This window comes from Pristiophorus japonicus, chromosome 15, assembly GCF_044704955.1.
Source record: "Pristiophorus japonicus isolate sPriJap1 chromosome 15, sPriJap1.hap1, whole genome shotgun sequence".
Lineage (NCBI taxonomy): Eukaryota > Metazoa > Chordata > Chondrichthyes > Pristiophoridae > Pristiophorus > Pristiophorus japonicus.
Genome location: NC_091991.1, coordinates 33,217,450 through 33,235,271, shown reverse-complemented (window position 1 = coordinate 33,235,271; position 17,822 = coordinate 33,217,450). Strand labels below are relative to the sequence as shown.

General features: G+C 44.8%; 1 protein-coding gene across 5 annotated transcripts in view; it reads left to right on the top strand.

Moving 5' to 3' along the window:
- LOC139280680 (small integral membrane protein 29-like) overlaps nucleotides 1-15,204 on the top strand; it is a 118,157-nt gene extending 102,953 nt beyond the window's left edge. For 4 of the 5 annotated variants that reach the window (XR_011596739.1, XR_011596740.1, XR_011596741.1 and 1 more), the window contains one exon: nucleotides 4,141-4,227. Coding sequence is in view for 1 of the 5 variants with exons in the window: in XM_070900292.1 (XP_070756393.1) it covers nucleotides 4,141-4,224 (84 nt within the window). In the remaining 4 variants the exon portion in view is untranslated. Of the gene's footprint in view, nucleotides 1-4,140; nucleotides 4,237-14,062 lie in introns of those variants that run through there. The other variant, XM_070900292.1, reaches the window with a different exon arrangement.
- Nucleotides 15,205-17,822: the final 2,618 nt, after the last annotated feature.

The following is a 17,822-nucleotide window of genomic DNA, read 5'->3' as shown; positions in this document are numbered from 1 at the left end:
CGCATCATGAGCAGCGAATACAGTATATTAAATACTTCAAAAGTAAAGTGTTTTGGGATACCCTGAGGTCATGGAAAGCACTGAATAAATTCAAGTCTTTTCTTTCTTTATGTAAGCTTCCCCTTGCTCTCCCTTCTGGATCTGTCGCTCTATTGTGTGTAACCTGCCACACCAACAAGTGTCAGTCTCTACTTTCAATTATTTTCTCCTTGGAAAACAGATATACATAGAGAATAATAGACATGGGTGAGTTATTATAAGTTATATCAAGGGGTATATTGCCATTGTACAAAGTTCAGAATAAGTTTATAGCCTTGAAACCTAACCCACAATTTTTAAATTTAGGTCAACAATCAATTATTCATCATCATCATCATCATCATCATCATAGCCAGTCCCTCGGAATTGAGGAAGACTTGCTTCCACTCTAAAAATGAGTCCTTAGGTAGCTGAACAGTCCAATACGAGAACCACAGTCCCTGTCAAAGGTGGGATAGATAGACATTGAGGGAACGGGTGGGTGGGACAGGTTTGCCGCACACTTTCCGCTGCCTGTGCTTGATTTCTGCATGCTCTCGGTGATGAGACTTGAGGTGCTCAGCGCCCTCCCGCATGCACTTCCTCCACTTAGGGCGATCTTTGGCCAGGGACTCCCAGGTGTCAGTGGGGATGTTGCACTTTGTTAGGAAGGTTTTGAGGGTGTCCTTGTAATGTTTCCTCTGCCCACCTTTGGCTTGTTTGCCGTGAAGGAGTTCCGAGTAGAGCGCTTGCTTTTGGAGTCTCGTGTCTGGCATGCAAACAATGTGGCCTGCCCAGCGGAGCTGATCAAGTGTGGTTAGTGCTTCAATGCTGGGGATGTTGGCCTGGTCGAGGACGCTAACTTTGATGCGTCTGTCCTCCCAGGGGATTTGTAGGATCTTGCAGAGACATTGTTGGTGGTATTTCTCCAGCGACTTGAGGTATCTACTGTACTTGGTCCATGTCTCTGAGCCATACAGGAGGGTGGGTATTACTACAGCCCTGTAGACCATGAGCTTGGTGACGGATTTGAGGCCCTGGTCTTCAAACACTCTCTTCCTCAGGTGGCTGGAGGCGGTGTTGAATCTTGTCGTCAATATCTGCTCTTGTTGATAGGAGGCTCCTGAGATATGGGAAGTGGTCCATGTCGTCCAGGGCTGTGCCGTGGATCTTGATGACTGGGGGGCAGTGCTGAGCGGCGAGGACAGGCTGGTGGAGGACCTTTTGTCTTACTGATGTTTAACGTAAGGCCCATGCTTTCATACGCCTCAGTAAATACGTTGACTATGACTTGGAGTTCAGCCTCCGTGTGTGCACAGACGCAGGCATCGTCTGCGTACTGTAGCTTGACGACAGAGGTTGTGGTGGTTTTGGACCTGGCCTGGAGACAGCGAAGGTTGAACAGGTTCCCACTAGTTCTGTAGTTTAGTTCCACTCCAGCAGGGAGCTTGTTGACTGTGAGGTGGAGCATGGCAGCGAGGAAGATTGAGAAAAGAGTTGGGGCGATGACGCAGCCCTGCTTGACCCCGATCCGGACGTGGATTGGGTCTTGGGTCTGTAATGGATCCGTTGGTAAGGATCATGGCCTGCATGCCATCGTGGAACGTATATTGCTATACATGAAATGCTTTAAGCCTTTGGAAATTTTTATTCTCCTCATAATTTAGCAATTTTCTCCATCAACACTATTCATGTTTTGGATCACATCTCGACCAAAACTGTTTATCTTTGGGATCGATGTAGTATATATGGACTTTAGCAAGGCTTTTGATAAGGTCCTGACTGATCATTAAGGTTAAAACCCATGGGATACAGGGCAAAGTGGAAAGTTGGATCCAAAATTAGCTTGGAGGTAGGAAGCAAAAGGGTAATGATTGATGGATGTTTTTGTGACTGGAAGGATGTTTCCAGTGGGGTTCCGCAGGGCTCAGTACTGGGTCCCTTGCTTTTTGTGGTATATATCAATGATTTAAATTTGAATATAAGGAGTATAATTAAGAAGTTTGGAGACAACACTAAAATTGGCTGTGTGGTTGATAATGAAGAGGAAAGTCATGGGCTGCAGGAGGATATCAATCTACTGGTCAGGTGGGCAGAGCAGTGACAAATGGAATTGAATTCAGAGAAGTGTGAGGTGATGCACTTTGGGAGGGCTAATAAGGAAAAGGTATACACATTAAGCGGTAGGCCACTTAATAGTGTAGATGAACAAAGGGACCTTGGAGTGCTTGTCCACAGATTCCTGAAAGTAGCAGGCCAGGTGGTTAAAAGGCATACGGAATGCTTGCTTTTATTGGCCGAGGCATAGAATATAAGAACAGGGAGGTTATGCTTAAATTGTATAATACGTTGGTTAGGCCACAGCTGGAGTACAGCGTGCAGTTCTGGTCGCCGTATTATAGGAAGGACGTAATTGCATTAGAGAGGGTGCAGAGGAGATTTACTCGGATGCTACCTGGAATGGAGAATTTTAGTTATGAGGACAGATTAGATAGGCTGGGTTTGTTCTCATTGGAACAGAGGAGGTTGAGAGGAGACCTTTATTGAGGTGTACAAAATATTGAGGGGTCTGGACATAGTGGATAGTAAGGGCCTATTTCTATTGGTGGAGGGATCTATTGCGAGGGGGCATAGTTTTAAGGTGGTTGGTGGAAGGTTTAGAGGGGATTTGAGGGGCGGGGGGGGTGGAGGGGTGCTTCTTTACGCAGAGGGTTGTGGGGATCTGGAATTTGCTGCCTGGAAGAGTGGTGGATGCAGAAACCCTCACCACTTTTAAGAGATGGTTGGATGGGCACTTAAAGTGCAGTAACCTGCAGAGTTACGGACCTAGAGCTGGTAATTGGGATTAGACCGGATGACCTTTTGTTGGACGGCGCAGATATAATGGTAAGTACTGCAGGGAATAGAATACGGCCAGGGTGATCTCCTGGACTAGTTTCGATCGCCTGGATGGGTCGGAGAGGAATTTTCCCAGATTTTTTCTCCCTAAATTGGCCTGGGTTTTTATCTGGTTTTTACTCTCCCAGGAGATCACATGGCTCCGGTTGGGCTGGAGTGTAGAATGTTTCATTATAAGGGGTGTCGCAGTTGTGTGAGGCAGATAGGTTTGGGTTGGGTGCTCTTTGCCTTTCCGTCATTGTTCACAGGTTTATATGTAATCTTTAGGTCTGCTGACCAAGGGCCGTGCGGCTCTTTGTCGGCCGGTGTGGACACAATGGGCCGAAATGGCCGCCTCCTGCGCTGTAAATTTCTATGTTTCTATCACTTCCCTACCAACCCCTTTCATGATAGTACAGGCAACTCTCGATTATCCGGGGCCCTCGGGGATTGCGCTATTCTGGGTAAACGATTTTGCCGCTAGGGCAAGTGCACGTACTTGCCGAGAATGTTTGGGTCCCAAATTTATACAATACAATACTCTGCATCTGTGCACTCTATAATGGGATTGTCCATCTATTCATTTTAATATAAAGTGAAGAGACCCATGTTATACTGTGTCTACTTTTTCTTAAAATGGCCAGTCCAGAAGCTTCAACCGCTGGAGGTCGAATGAGACTCGCCTTTACTTACCCCCGAGGCAGCACCTTCAGTGATATACCAGACTGCACAAGAGCACATTCATCACGATCAGAAAACGGAAAGACAGCAGGGAAGGGAGGAAGAGTTGGATAAATCTTTTGCCCCTCTGAACTTGCTTCCAGCGTGATGATCTGGACAGTGCCCTAAAAGAGCGGGGTTGGGAGCAATGCCTTCGATCTGATAACGTGAGGTTGGGTCGCAGTATGAGCGGACAGACTGTCCAGGTCCGAGTTAATTTGATTGCTCTAAAGGATTCCTTTAAGGTCGAGACAGCATTAAACTTTATTATAAAATAAAGCCCTTCCTCTGTGTAGTGATAATGTTGTATGTCAGCGCAGGACTGTGTGTGGGGTGGGTTTAATGGTCGTGTGCAGCTGGACACGGGACAGAATCAGTTTTTAAAAGTGCCGTTGCAGCGGGTTCTCCGTTAGATCCGTGTACGGATAATCGAGAGTTGCCTTTACTACACACTGGACATTTTTAAAAGCAGCTTATCATTCTTGTCTGTCAACTTTATTTCATTTTTAAATCTCAATTTTTTAGGATAGTCATGAACCTTCGACTGAGAAACCAAGCAGACAAAATGGGACCCGTGTCTCCACTTCCGACACCAGCAGTGTGCTTTGAACCAAACAAGATGTAGGTGAATCAAAGTTTCCTCATTTCTACTCTTAAAAGAATCCACAAGGATAGAAAAAAAGTTGCATCAATATCTACCTGTAGAGATACTTGATCATCCTTTGCTTGTTGTTGTTAAATCTACCGTTGTTAAATTATTGAATATACTATGCCTTAATGCAGGAAATATTGGGGTAGAAATTCCGACGTCCCGGGCATGTACGAAGTTCCTGTGGACCCGGGAAGGCATCGGAAAAGCTGGTTTTCAGCGCACAATGCGCATGTGCTGAAAACCAGCTTTTCCGAGCTTGACAGATCCTACACATGAGCAAGGACATTCGTTTGGGCAAGATTGCGAGATTTACGCATATCTTGCCCAGCAAATGTCCTCAAAAATCTTGCGCCTGAAAAAGCAGGCGCATAGCCTACCTTTATAGGCGCAAATGTTTTAAAACACACAAACATATTAAAATAAAGTTATGAAAACATATTTTATTGTTTAAAAACCCTCCCCACTACGGTAAGTTTATTTTAAGGCATAATTTTAAAAACTTATTAAAAAAATACTTTCCCAATTTAAAAAAAAAAGACATTAATAACTTTCATTTAAATGAATCTTAATTATGTAGTGTATATTTTCTATTTTTTATTAGTGTTTTGGGTGTTTGGGGGGTTTCTCATTCATAATAATGGGAACTCCAGAGTTCCCATTATTATGAATGAGAAAATACTGTATCTTGATTGGCTGCCCAGATCCATGTGACTCCAGCTCCAGCTTACGGACAACCCTATGAACACGCGCTGCGATGTGCAGAGCGAGGAGGCCGGTGGATCAGGAACTCGAGCGGGTGCAGCAGCTTCAGGTAGGTGCGCATTTTGTGTCTCAAATCTAGTCGAACACCCGCGGGAAGGAGAAAGCGGAATTTCTGGGCCATTGACTTGACCTTTCTAACCAAGCTATTCCAATGCAGCTATGAGACTGGCATCTTCTTGACAATATGGATAATTGCTCCGGTATCCACAAAAAAACAGAACAAAACCAACCCGACCAATTACCGCTCCTATTAGTCGCCACCCAATAATCATTATCATCATAGGCAGTCCCTCGAAATCGAGGAAGACTTGCTTCCACTCTAAAAATGAGTTCTCAGGTGACTGTACAGTCCAATACAGGAATTACAGTCTCTGTCACAGGTGGGACAGACAGACGTTGGAGGAAAGGGTAGGTGAGGAGTCTGGTTTGCGCACGCTCCTTCCGCTGCCTGCTCTTGTTTTCTGCATGCTCTCAGTAACGAGATTTGAAGTGCTTAGCGCCTTCCCGGATGCTCATCCTCCACTTATGGCGGTCTTGGGCCAGGGATTCCCAGGTATCGGTGGGGATGTTGCACTTTATCAAGGAGGCTTTGAGAGTGTCCTTGAAATGTTTCCTCTGCCCACCTGGGGCTCGCTTGCCATTTAGGAGTTCTGAATAGAGCGTTTGCTTTGGGAGTCTCGTGTGGGGCTTGCGGACGATGTGGCCCACCCAACAGAGCTGGTCGAGTGTGGTCAGTGCTTCGATGTTGGCCTGATCGAGAACACTGACGTTGGGTGTGTCTGTCCTCCCAGTGGATGTGCAAGATCTTGTGGTGGTATTTCTCCAGCGCTTTGAGGTGTCGACTGTATATGGTCCACATCTCTGAGCCATATAGGAGGGCGGGTATCTCTACAGCCGTGTAGACCATAAGCTTGGTGCCAGATTTGAGGTCATGGTCTTCAAACATTCTCTTCCTCAGGCGACCGAAGGCTGCGCTGACGCACTGGAGGCGGTGTTAGGCCATACAGTAATGCCTGGTCTCCCAATAATCAGCAAGTTGGTAGAAGAGTCATCAACGGTGCCATTAAGTGACACCTACTCACCAATAACCTGCTTGCTGATTTTCCTTTTGGGTTCTACCAGTATCTCTCAGCTCCAGACCTATTCAGGGAGCTGGAAAGGAGTGGGAGTAGGAGGGGAGAGGGTGGGAAGTGGAGGGAAATGAGGGTGGTTTAGATGGGAGGGGAGATGGTGGAGGTAGAGAAGAAATGGGAGATGGGAATAGAGGAGAAGAAGGGTGGGGCCGGAGGAGGGAGGGAGAAAGAACTGAGGGAATGTGAAGTTGAGAAAGAAATGGGTGTGGAAGGGGAAAAAAAGGAAGAGCTGGGGTACGAGGAGAGGCATGGATAGGGAGGAGGGATGGGAGGGATCGGGGAAGAAAAGGATGCATGTGGGAGGGGAAGGAATGGGTGGCAGGAGGAGGGAGGGGAAGGAGGGTGTGGGGGGGGGGCTGGGGAGTGGCAGTGGAGGAGGAAATGGAGAAGAGCGGAATGATAAAGAGGGAAGATAGATTATCAAAGTAAACTAGCACAAAATATAAAAACAGGTAGTAAGAGTTTCTACAGGCACATAAAAAGGAAAAGGGTGCCTAAAGTAAATGTTGGTCCCCTAGAGGATGAGACTGGGGAATTAATAATGGAGAACAGGGAAATGGCAGAGACGTTGAACAAAGATTTTGTATCGGTCTTCACGGTAGCAGACACTAAAAACATCCCAATAGTGGATAATCAAAGGGCTATAGGGAGGGAGGAACTTAATACTATCACTAATGAAATAGTACTCGGTAAAATAATGGGACTAAAGGCAGACAAGTCCCCTGGGCCTGATGGTTTACAACCTAGGGTCTTAAAAGAAGTGGCTGCAGAGATAATGGGTGCATTGGTTGTAATCTACCAAAATTCCCTGGATTCTGGGACGGTCCCAGCGGATTGGAAAATGGCAAATGTAATGGCCTTATTTTAAAAAGGAGGCAGACAAAAAAACAGGAAACTATAGCCTAACATCTGTCGTTGGGAAAATACTGGAGTCCATTATTAAGGAAGCAGTAGCAGGACATTTGGAAAAGCATAATTCAATCAAGTAGACTCAGCATAATTTTATGAAAGGGAAATCATATTTGACAAATTTGCTAGAGTTCTTTGAGGATGTAACGAGTAGGGTGGATAAGGGGGAACCAGCGGATGTGGTGTATTTGGAATTCCAGAAGGCATTCGATAAGGTGCCACTTAAAAGATTACTTTTAAGTTCACGGGGTTGGGGGTAATATGTTAGCACGGATAGAGGATTGGCTAACTAATGGAAAACATAGTGTCAGGATAAATGGGTCATTTTCCGGTTGGTCCCACGCAGGCCACTTACCAGCTTTTGAATGGGAGATTTTGTTCATGCGCAAAATTTTGAATGGGCTGTGCAGCACGTTAAAGGTAACAGAAAACAAAGAGTCGGGATAAATGCGTCATTTTCTGGTTGGCAAACAGTGACTAGTGAGGTGCAGCAGGGATCCGTGCTGGGTCCTCAACTATTTACAATCTATATCAATGACTTGCATGAAGGAACCGAGTGTAATGTAGCCAAGTTTGCTGATGTTACAAAGATGGGTGGGAAAGCAAATTGTGAGGAGGACACACAAAATCTGCAAAAGGATATAGACAGGCTAAGTGAGTGGGCAAAAATTTGACAGATGGAGTATAATGTGGGAAAATGTGAGGTTATCCACTTTGGCAGAAAAAAATCAAAAAGCAAATTATAATTTAAATGGAGAAAAATTGCAAAGTGCTGCAATACAGAGGGACCTGGGGGACCTTGTGCATGAAACACACAAAGTTAGTATGCAGGTACAGCAAGGCAAATGGAATGTTGGCCTTTATTGCAAGAGGGATAGAGTATAAAAGCAGAGAAGTCCTGCTACAACTGTACAGGATATTGGTGAGGCTACACCTGGAGTACTGCGTACAGTTTTGGTCTCCGTATAAGAACATAACAATTAGGAACAGGAGTAGGCCATCTAGCCCCTCGAACCTGCTCCACCGTTCAAAAAGATCATGGCTCAGCTCCACTTACCCGCCCGCTCCCCATAACCCTTAATTCCCTTATTGGTTAAAAATCTATCTATCTGTGATTTGAATACATTCAATGAGCTAGCCTCAACTGCTTCCTTGGGCAGAGAATTCCACAGATTCACAACCCTCTGGGAGAAGAAATTCCTTCTCAACTCAGTTTTAAATTGGCTCCCCTGTATTTTGAGGCTGTGCCCCCTAGTTCTAGTCTCCCCGACCAGTGGAAACAACCTCTCTGCCTCTATCTTGTCTATCCCTTTCATTATTTTAAATGTTTCTATAAGATCACCCCTCATCCTTCTGAACTCCAACGAGTAAAGACCCAGTCTACTCAATCTATCATCATAAGGTAACCCCCTCATCTCCGGAATCAGCCTAGTGAATTGTCTCTGTACCCCCTCCAAAGCTAGTATATCCTTCCTTAAGTAAGGTGACCAAAACTGCACGCAGTACTCCAGGTGCGGCCTCACCAATACCCTGTACAGTTGCAGCAGGACCTCCCTGCTTTTGTATTCCATCCCTCTCGCAATGAAGGCCAACATTCCATTCGCCTTCCTGATTACCTGCTGCACCTGCAAACTAACTTTTTGGGATTCATGCACAAGGATTCCCAGGTCCCTCTGCACTGCAGCATGTTGTAATTTCTCTCCATTCAAATAATATTCCCTTTTACTGTTTTTCCCAAGGTGGATGACCTCACATTTTCCGACATTTTATTCCAACTGCCAAACCTTAGCCCATTCGCTTAACCTATCTAAATCTCTTTGCAGCCTCTCTGTGTCCTCTACACAACCCGCTTTCCCACTAATCTTTGTGTCATCTGCAAATTTTGTTACACTACACTTTGTCCCCTCTTCCAGGTCATCTATGTATATTGTAAACAGTTGTGGTCCCAGCACCGATCCCTGTGGCACACCACTAACCACCGATTTCCAACCCGAAAAGGACCCATTTATCCCGACTCTCTGCTTTCTGTTAGCCAGCCAATTCTCGAACCATGCTAATACATTTCCTCTGACTCCGCGTACCTTTATCTTCTGCAGTAACCTTTTGTGTGGCATCTTATCGAACGCCTTTTGGAAATCTAAATACACCACATCCATCGGTACACCTCTATCCACCATGCTCGTTATATCCTCAAAGAATTCCAGTAACTTAGTTAAACATGATTTCCCCTTCATGAACATATTGTTCTAAGAAACAATCCCGTATGCATATTATGAATTCCTCCTCCAGGCTACCCCGTGCGATTTGATTTGACCAATTGATATGTAGGTTAAAATCCCCCATGATTACTGCCGTTCCTTTTTCACATGCCTCCATTATTCCCTTGATTATTGTCCGCCCCACTGTGAAGTTATTATTTGGGGGCCTATAAACAACGCCCACCAGTGACTTTTTCCCCTTACTATCTCTAATCTCCACCCACAATGATTCAACATTTTGTTCATTAGAGCCAATATCATCTCTCACAACTGCCCTGATATCATCCTTTATTAACAGAGCTACCCCACCTCCTTTCCCTTCTTGTCTATCCTTCCGAATTGTCAGATACCCCTGTATGTTTAATTCCCAGTCTTGGCCACCCTGCAACCATGTTTCTGTAATGGCCACCAAATCATACCCATTTGTAATGATTTGTGCCGTCAACTCATTTACTTTATTTCGAATGCTACGTGCGTTTAGATAGTGTTTTAATACTAGTTTTTAAACCATGATTTTTAGTTTTGACCCCTCCTGCAGCCCCCTTATATTCATGCATATTGTCCCTTCCTATCACCTTGTGGTTTACCCTTACCCCAGTGCTACTCTGCTCTGTTGCCTCCTGCCTTTTGCATTCTTTCTTGGAGTCCTGTTCATCTGAGCTCTCACCCACTCTAACTAGCTCAGAGCCCTCTCCTGGGTTCCAAAACTCCTCGCATTGAGGCACAGAGCTTTCAGGCTTGCCATTTTATTACACTTTGACCCTTTAGAATTTTGCTTACAGTGGCCCTTTTTGTTTTTTGCCTTGGGTTTCTCTGCCCTCCACTTTTACTCATCTCCTTTCTGTCTTTTGCTTCTGTCTCCATTTTGTTTCCCTCTGTCTCCCTCCATTGGTTCCCATCCCCCTGCCATATTAGTTTAACTCCTCCCCAACAGCACTAGCAAACACTCCCCCAAGGACATTGGTTCCGGTCCTGCCCAGGTGCAGACTGTCCGATTTGTACTGGTCCCACCTCCCCCAGAACCGGTTCCAATGCCCCAAGAATTTGAATCCCTCCCTGCTGCACCACTGCTCAAGCCACGTATTCATCTGAGCTATCCTGCGATTCCTACTCTGACTAGCACGTGGCACTGGTAGCAATCCCGAGATTACTACTTTTGAGGTCCTACTTTTTAATTTAGCTCCTAGCTCCTTAAATTCATCTCGTAGGACCTCATCCCGTTTTTTTACCTATATCGTTGGTACCAATGTGCACCACGACAACTGGCTGTTCGCCCTCCCTTTTCAGAATGTCCTGCACCCGCTCCGAGACATCCTTGACCCTTGCACCGGGGAGGCAACATACCATCCTGGAGTCTCGGTTGCGGCCACAGAAATGCCTATCTATTCCCCTTACAATCGAATCCCCTATCACTATTGCTCTCCCACTCTTTTTCCTGCCCTCTTGTGCAGCAGAGCGCGCCATGGTGCCATGAAGGAAGGATATACTTGCATTGGAGGCTGTTCAGAGAAGGTTCACTAGGTTGATTCCGGAGATGAGGGGGTTGACTTATGAGGATAGGTTGAGTAGGTTGGGCCTATACACATTGGCGATCAGAAGAATGAGAGGTGATCTTATCGAAACATATAAAATAATGAGGGGGCTCAACAAGGTGGATGCAGAGAGGATATTTCCACTCATAAGGGAAACTTAAACTAGGGGACATAGTCTCAGAATAAAGGGCCACCAAAACTGAGATGAGGAGGAATTTCTTCTCTCAGAGGGTTGTAAATCTATGGAATTCTCTGCCCCAGAGAGCTGTGGAGGCTGGGTCATTGAATACATTTAAGGCAGAGATAGACAAGTTTTTGAGCGATAAGGGAATAAAGGGTTATGGGAAGCGGGCAGGGAAGTGGAGCTGAGTCCATGATCAGATCAGCCATGATCTTATTAAATGGCGGAGCAGGCTCGAGGGGCCAGGTGGCCTACTCCTGCTCCTGTTTCTTATGTTCTTATGATAGAAGGGAGATGAGGAGGAGAAAGGGAAAAGAGGAAGAGGAAGAAGTGGGAGCTGCAGAGAGAGACAGAGGGGATGAAATGGAGTGGGGGAGAGAGAAAGATGGCATAGAGATTGAGAGGTGGCAGTGGCCAGGAGCAATGATTAGTATGGGACAGGTGGAAGGAGGTAAAATGCTTGGTCCTGAAGGGGCCTGGGATTCTGAAAGTAGGGGAAAAGCTGGTCAGGATTTGGAAAATGTAGCTTGTGAAGGGAACTCTTTCAAAAACCTGCTTGGTTGTGGGATGGGGGGTGGGGGGGTGGGTGGTTCAAACAACCAAAATGTTAATGTTGAGTGCTGGAATGTTAAGCTAGGGGAAAGGCTGATTGGATGTGGAAAACAATCTTAGTGTAGGGTAACATAACAGTGCTAAGTTGCGATGGGGCTCAAATGACCAAAGAAATGCTAAACTGGAGGGGGGATTCTAACTAATGTAACTAAGCTGTTCTTCTAATAGACATTGTGCTAAAGTCCAGGGGACACATCAACAAAAGTTTGCAATGGCTGTTGGGCCAAGGCTCTGCCATGGTAACGGGCCATACAACGTGATTGCTGATGGTAGAATTCAGCTGGTTTTCTGTCAGAAGTACATAACAATGGTCGAGCTGCAGTTTGTGCATGCTGTCATGGCAAAGTTTGGGAGAGGTGATGTGAGAAGTTTGCAGTTGGGCGAGGAGGCATATAGGTTTTTGGATTGAGGTTAGCAGTGGTTGTGGGTAAAATTAGACAGGGCAGTGGGAACAAAGTTCAACAGGACTTTCAGGTTGAAGTGGAGTGAGTCATTGATTCGACAATGTCAACTGGCAACACTAGGTTCAAGTGGGGTTCATTAATTATTTTTGTGGCTGTGATGGACAGCATAACTTTATCATGATGTGCGTCATGATCCAGTAATTGCATTTGTGCAAAGCCACACATTAGCAAATGTTAAGAGTTGCAGTGAATGTTCAAATAACAAGTCGATTAACGGTCATGTAACGTTACTCAGCGCCGAGCTTGCGGCCAACATCTCGCCAGAGGGCAACTAGGCTCATACAGCAGTGCCTGGTCTCCAGTTGTCTTGGACCCCCTTGCCACTGGACCAAGACCTTGCTCTGCTAAGCCCGTGTGTGTGCAACGGCCACCCCACGTTAAAAGAACTCGCAATACACAGGCATCTTCCATTCCGTTAGACTCATCTTAAGAGTGGAAGCAAGTCTTCCTCGATTCCGAGGGACTGCCTGTGATGATGATGATGAATGTTAGTTCAGAGCCCGATTTTAATTTAATGAGCCACATTCCATTACAACAGTGACTACACTTCAAAAGTACTTCATTGGCTGTAACCCTCAGAGCTACACTCATAGTATCATTAGAATATTGCGACCACTCACCATTTTTAATATATTAGATCATCTGCAGTTGATTACCGGGAAAGTGAATGTACAGTCCACGGATGTTTTTTTTTATTGATATGCCTATGGATTTTGTTATCACATTGTAGTTGCTTTACCATCTTGGTCAGCACCCTTTTGTAAGAATGGCTTAGTTGGTGATCACAGCCAGAGTGTCATTAGGGCCGCTACATTGGTTTTGGTACACCTGGGCTAGGGAGGAGAGGCATTAGCCAAGCTTCTTGCTCCTGATTGTTTTCAAATGACCATTGCTGGATAGTACGCATGTATGAACATCATGTGAGAATAGGATTGGGCTCAGCAGTATTATCCCATTGTCTAGACTAATGCATGGAGATTAACTACTTCTGCAAAATTCAGAGGGAACCTTATCCCAAAATAAGTCATCACCTTCAGGAGAAAAAGAGGTACAGCTGACAAGATTTTTTTTAAACTCTTTTTGTGGGGCATTTTTTTCAGGGTTGTCTTGCTTTCGGAGTTTTTATGGTTGATGATAATCCTACATGATAATTTGGTGCTTTCCTTTGGTAACAAATATGCTGTCAGATACAGTGTAATTTGATCGATAGTGTTTTAAAGGATGTGGTTGTTTTAAGGATATACTCACGTGACCTAATTAAAGCCAGATATTTGATTTTAATCAGTACATTTGAAAACACTCATTCTGATGTACATCATGGGTTCATCTTGTCATAAGAGGCTGTTATGGGGACTCAAAGTTATTAGATTCTATTTACATATATGTTCTTATACATTGCAAGACATCTCATACTGGATGACACATCCAAAGTAAAAACATTTTTTAAATTAGAAATGTCAATGACAACTCTTCCAATGGCGCAATAAGTTTATCCAATGAATAGCTGAGCCATGCATTCAAGCTGCTATCTGTAGTGAATTACCCAATTTCAACTGGGGGGGAATGGGGATGCTACCACTGGCCTCAGCACCACTGCATTAGGCATGGAAAAATCAGCGAGGGTTCTTGCTCCCTGATCACTGTTCAGCGACTACCCCCCACCCCCATACCACCACCACCCTAAAATAAAAGCTGGAAGTGCTTATGTGTGGATGTCAGGTGACATCAGCATTGGGCTCAGCAGTGATGCTTCTGTGGTCAAATAATTTGGCAACACTCATACCTAAACTTGCACATGAATAGTAAGCACTTTGTGTGGCACAGGAGGTTGACTGGCAGCTATGAAACCGTTTCTTAATGTAAATAGTAGTTTTGCACCTACCTAAGACGGAAAAGCATTTGTGTGTGTGTGTGATATTGTAATATATTTATTTTATTCCACAGGTGCACTAAATGGGAAACAGTGCTTGAACAGTGGGAGCAGGTGGACTTTATTGATGCTGTTGCTACATAGACAAATGAGAGGTTACCTCATGGTGGAATTGAACGGTTAAAAGAATATTTTTACAACTATTTTTGAACTAATTGTCAGATTGTGGCACTGTATTTGTTGCAAAGCTGGATCTTTCAACTATATATTTGTGTATTGAAATTTGTGACTACAAATGAACTGAAGAACTAGAGGTTAATTTGTTAAATTTTGCTAGTTTATTGTGTAATTGTGTTTGAATGTGTGTGCATTTTTGTTTACTTCAGGAAGAGTTTTTGACGATGTTTGATGAAAAGTTCTCTAGATCGAGTGGAGTGTCTAGTCACATATCATGAAGCCATGTGGGGCACAATGACCTTAAATGAATGTTCCCATTTATTTGCATATATCTCAAGCTGTCAATACTAACAAATGTTGGTGTTCAGATTAAGTATTTATTCACCAATAATTTCTAAATCTACATGCCTATGAAATTGAAACAGGGCAAACAAATGAGCAAGAAATATGAGTGCAAATAGAAACTGAATTGTTTTGAGACACAGATTGTCATTGCTTCAGGGCCACATGTGGCCCAAGAGCATGGTTTAGATAATGACATTTATCACTGATATCTAAATTCATTCTAGAAATCATTTGTCCCGTCTTTCAAGGTTCATGCATTGCAAATTTCAGAAGAACATGACTGTAATGTCCTTCTGTCAACTCCCTCTAATGAGACTAACAAGTACATTAAAATCATGCCACTCCACTTTTGAATTAATGAACTTTTGATTATGTATTCGTAATCTCACTAACCATGCCTTAGTGCAGAAGAGAGAGATTTTGCATGCCTCATTTGGTGGTCTAACTTGCATGGGGATAGAAAGTGTTCTGAAGGCCACATAAATATGATAAAGACCGAGATGAAGCATGATATTGGGTCATATTAAAATGCTTTCCTCAACACTAATATAAACAGAAAATACATTGGATGCAGGGTGGTGCTTGAGGTGTTCAATCATACTTGGAAGCTATTATTGTTAAACTCAGTAATTGCACAGCTCATGGGTTGTAGCACTTATTACCACATTGCAATAAACATCTCTTTTTTTTAAAAGTCACTTCTTGTGGTTTTATGTTAATAGTACCAAATAGTTTGAATAGAAATTGTTATTTTGGGGGTCATTTTCACCTTGATTGTTTGAGCTGTAAACAGGCTCGTGGGGCTAAATGGCCTATTCCTGTTCCAATGTTCCTCGTTATTTGATCTTGGCCAAGATTGGACTCTGCTCCCCTAGGGTAGAAAAGGGATAAATCAACCAGGGCTCCTGCTTACTATCAAATGGTCCCTGCTGGAAAATACATGTGTGTGGACACCTGGTAAGTGCAGGATTCAGCATGGATGTGATACATAGAAACATAGAAAATAGGTGTAGGAGTAGGCCATTCGGCCCTTCGAGACTGCACCACCATTCAATAAGATCATGGCTGATCATTCACCTCAGTACCCCTTTTCTGCTTTCTCTCCATACCCCTTGATCCCTTTAGCCATAAGGGCCATATCTAACTCCCTCTTGAATATATCCAATGAACTGGCATCAACAACTCTCTGCGATGGGGAATTCCACAGGTTAACAACTCTCTTGAGTGAAGAATTTTCTCCTCATCTCAGTCCTAAATGGCTTACCCCTTATCCTTAGACTGTGTCCCCTGGTTCTGGACTTCCCCAACATCGGGAACATTCTTCCTGCATCTAACCTGTCCAGTCCCGTCAGAATTGTATTTGTTTCTATGAGATCCCTTCTCATCCTTCTAAATTCCAGTGAATACAGGCCCAGTCGATCCAATCTCTCCTCATATGCCAGTCCTGCCATCCCGGGAATCAGTCTGGTGAACCTTTGCTGCACTCCCTCAATAGCAAGAACGTCCGTCCTTCCTCAGATTAGGAGACCAAAACGGAACACAGTATTCCAGGTGAGGCCTCACCAAGGCCCTATACAACTGCAGTAAGACCTCCCTGCTCCTATACTCAAATCCCCTAGCTTTGAAGGCCAACATACCATTTGCCTTCTTCACCACCTGCTGTACCTGCATGCCAACTTTCAATGACTGATGTACCATGACAACCAGGTCTTGTTGCACCTCCACTTTTCCTAATCTGCCGCCATTCAGATAATATTCTGCCTTCGTGTTTTTGCCCCCAAAGTGGATAACCTCACATTTATCCACATTATACTGCATCTGCCATGCATTTGCCCACTCACCTAACTTGTCCAAGTCACCCTGCAGCGTCTTAGCGTCCTCCTCACAGCTCACACCGCCACCCAGCTTAAAGTCATCTGCAAACTTGGAGATTTACACTCAATTCCTTCATCTAAATCATTAATGTATATTGTAAATAGCTGGGGTCCCAGCACTGAGCCCTGCGGCACCCCACTAGTCACTGCCTGCCATTCTGAAAAGGACCCGTTTATCCCGACTCTCTGGTTTCTGTCTGCCAACCAGTTCTCTATCCATGTCAGTACATTACCACATTACCCGCAACACCATGTGCTTTGATTTTGCTCACCAATCTCTTTTGTGGGACCTTGTCAAAAGCCTTTTGAAAGTCCAAATACACCACATCCACTGGTTCTCCCTTGTCCACTCTACTAGTTACATCCTCAAAAAATTCCAGAAGATTTGTCAAGCATAAATCCATGCTGACTTGGACTGATCCTGTCACTGCTTTCCAAATGCGGTGCTATTTCATCTTTAATAATTGATTCCAACATTTTCCCCACCACCAATGTCAAGCTAACCAGTCTATAGTTCCCCGTTTTCTCTCTCCCTTTTTAAAAAAGTGGCGTTACATTAGCTACCCTCCAATCCATAGGAACTGATCCAGAGTCGATAGACTGTTTGAAAATGATCACCAATGCATCCACTATTTCTAGGGCCACTATTAGTCCCTGGGGATTTATCAGCCTTCAATCCCATCAATCCCATTTAGTCATGGCAGGAGAACCCAGAGCCGTGCCATGCTCCTTCTGTGCTATGTGGGAAGTCAGACTATGTGTGCGGGAAGTGTGTCCAGCTGCAGCTCCTGTCAGACCGCATTGCAGCACTGGAGCTGCGCTTGGATTCACTCTGGAGCATCCGTGATGCTGAGGGCGTGATGGATAGCATGTTTAGTGAGCTGGTCACACCGCAGGTAAAGGTTACACAGGCAGAGAGGGAATGGGTGACCATCAGGAAGAGCAGAGGAATGAAGGTAGTGCAGGGGTCCCCGGATTAACCGTTTTGGATACTGTTGAGGGAGGTGGCTCATCAGGGGAAGGCAGCAGCAGCCAAGTTCATGGCACCAGGGTGACCCTGCTGCACAGGAGGTAGGAAAAGGAGTGGGAGAGCTATAGTGATAGGGGATTCTATTGTAAGGGGAATAGATAGGCGTTTCTGCGGCCGCGAGCATGATGGTATGTTGCCTCCCTGGTGCAAGGGTCAAGGATGTCTCGGAGCGGCTGCAGGGCATTCTGGAGGGGCAGGGTGAATAGCCAGCTGTCGTGATGCATATAGGTACCAACGATATAGGTAAAAAACGGGATGAGGTCCGACAAGCTGAATTTAGGGAGCTAGGAGTTAAATTAAAAAGTAGGACCTCAAAAGTCTCACCTCCTGACTCCCCAAAGATACACCAATAGTCACATTGTTTTCCTATACTCACTGTTATGGCCACTTTCACTAGGTACTGGAGGG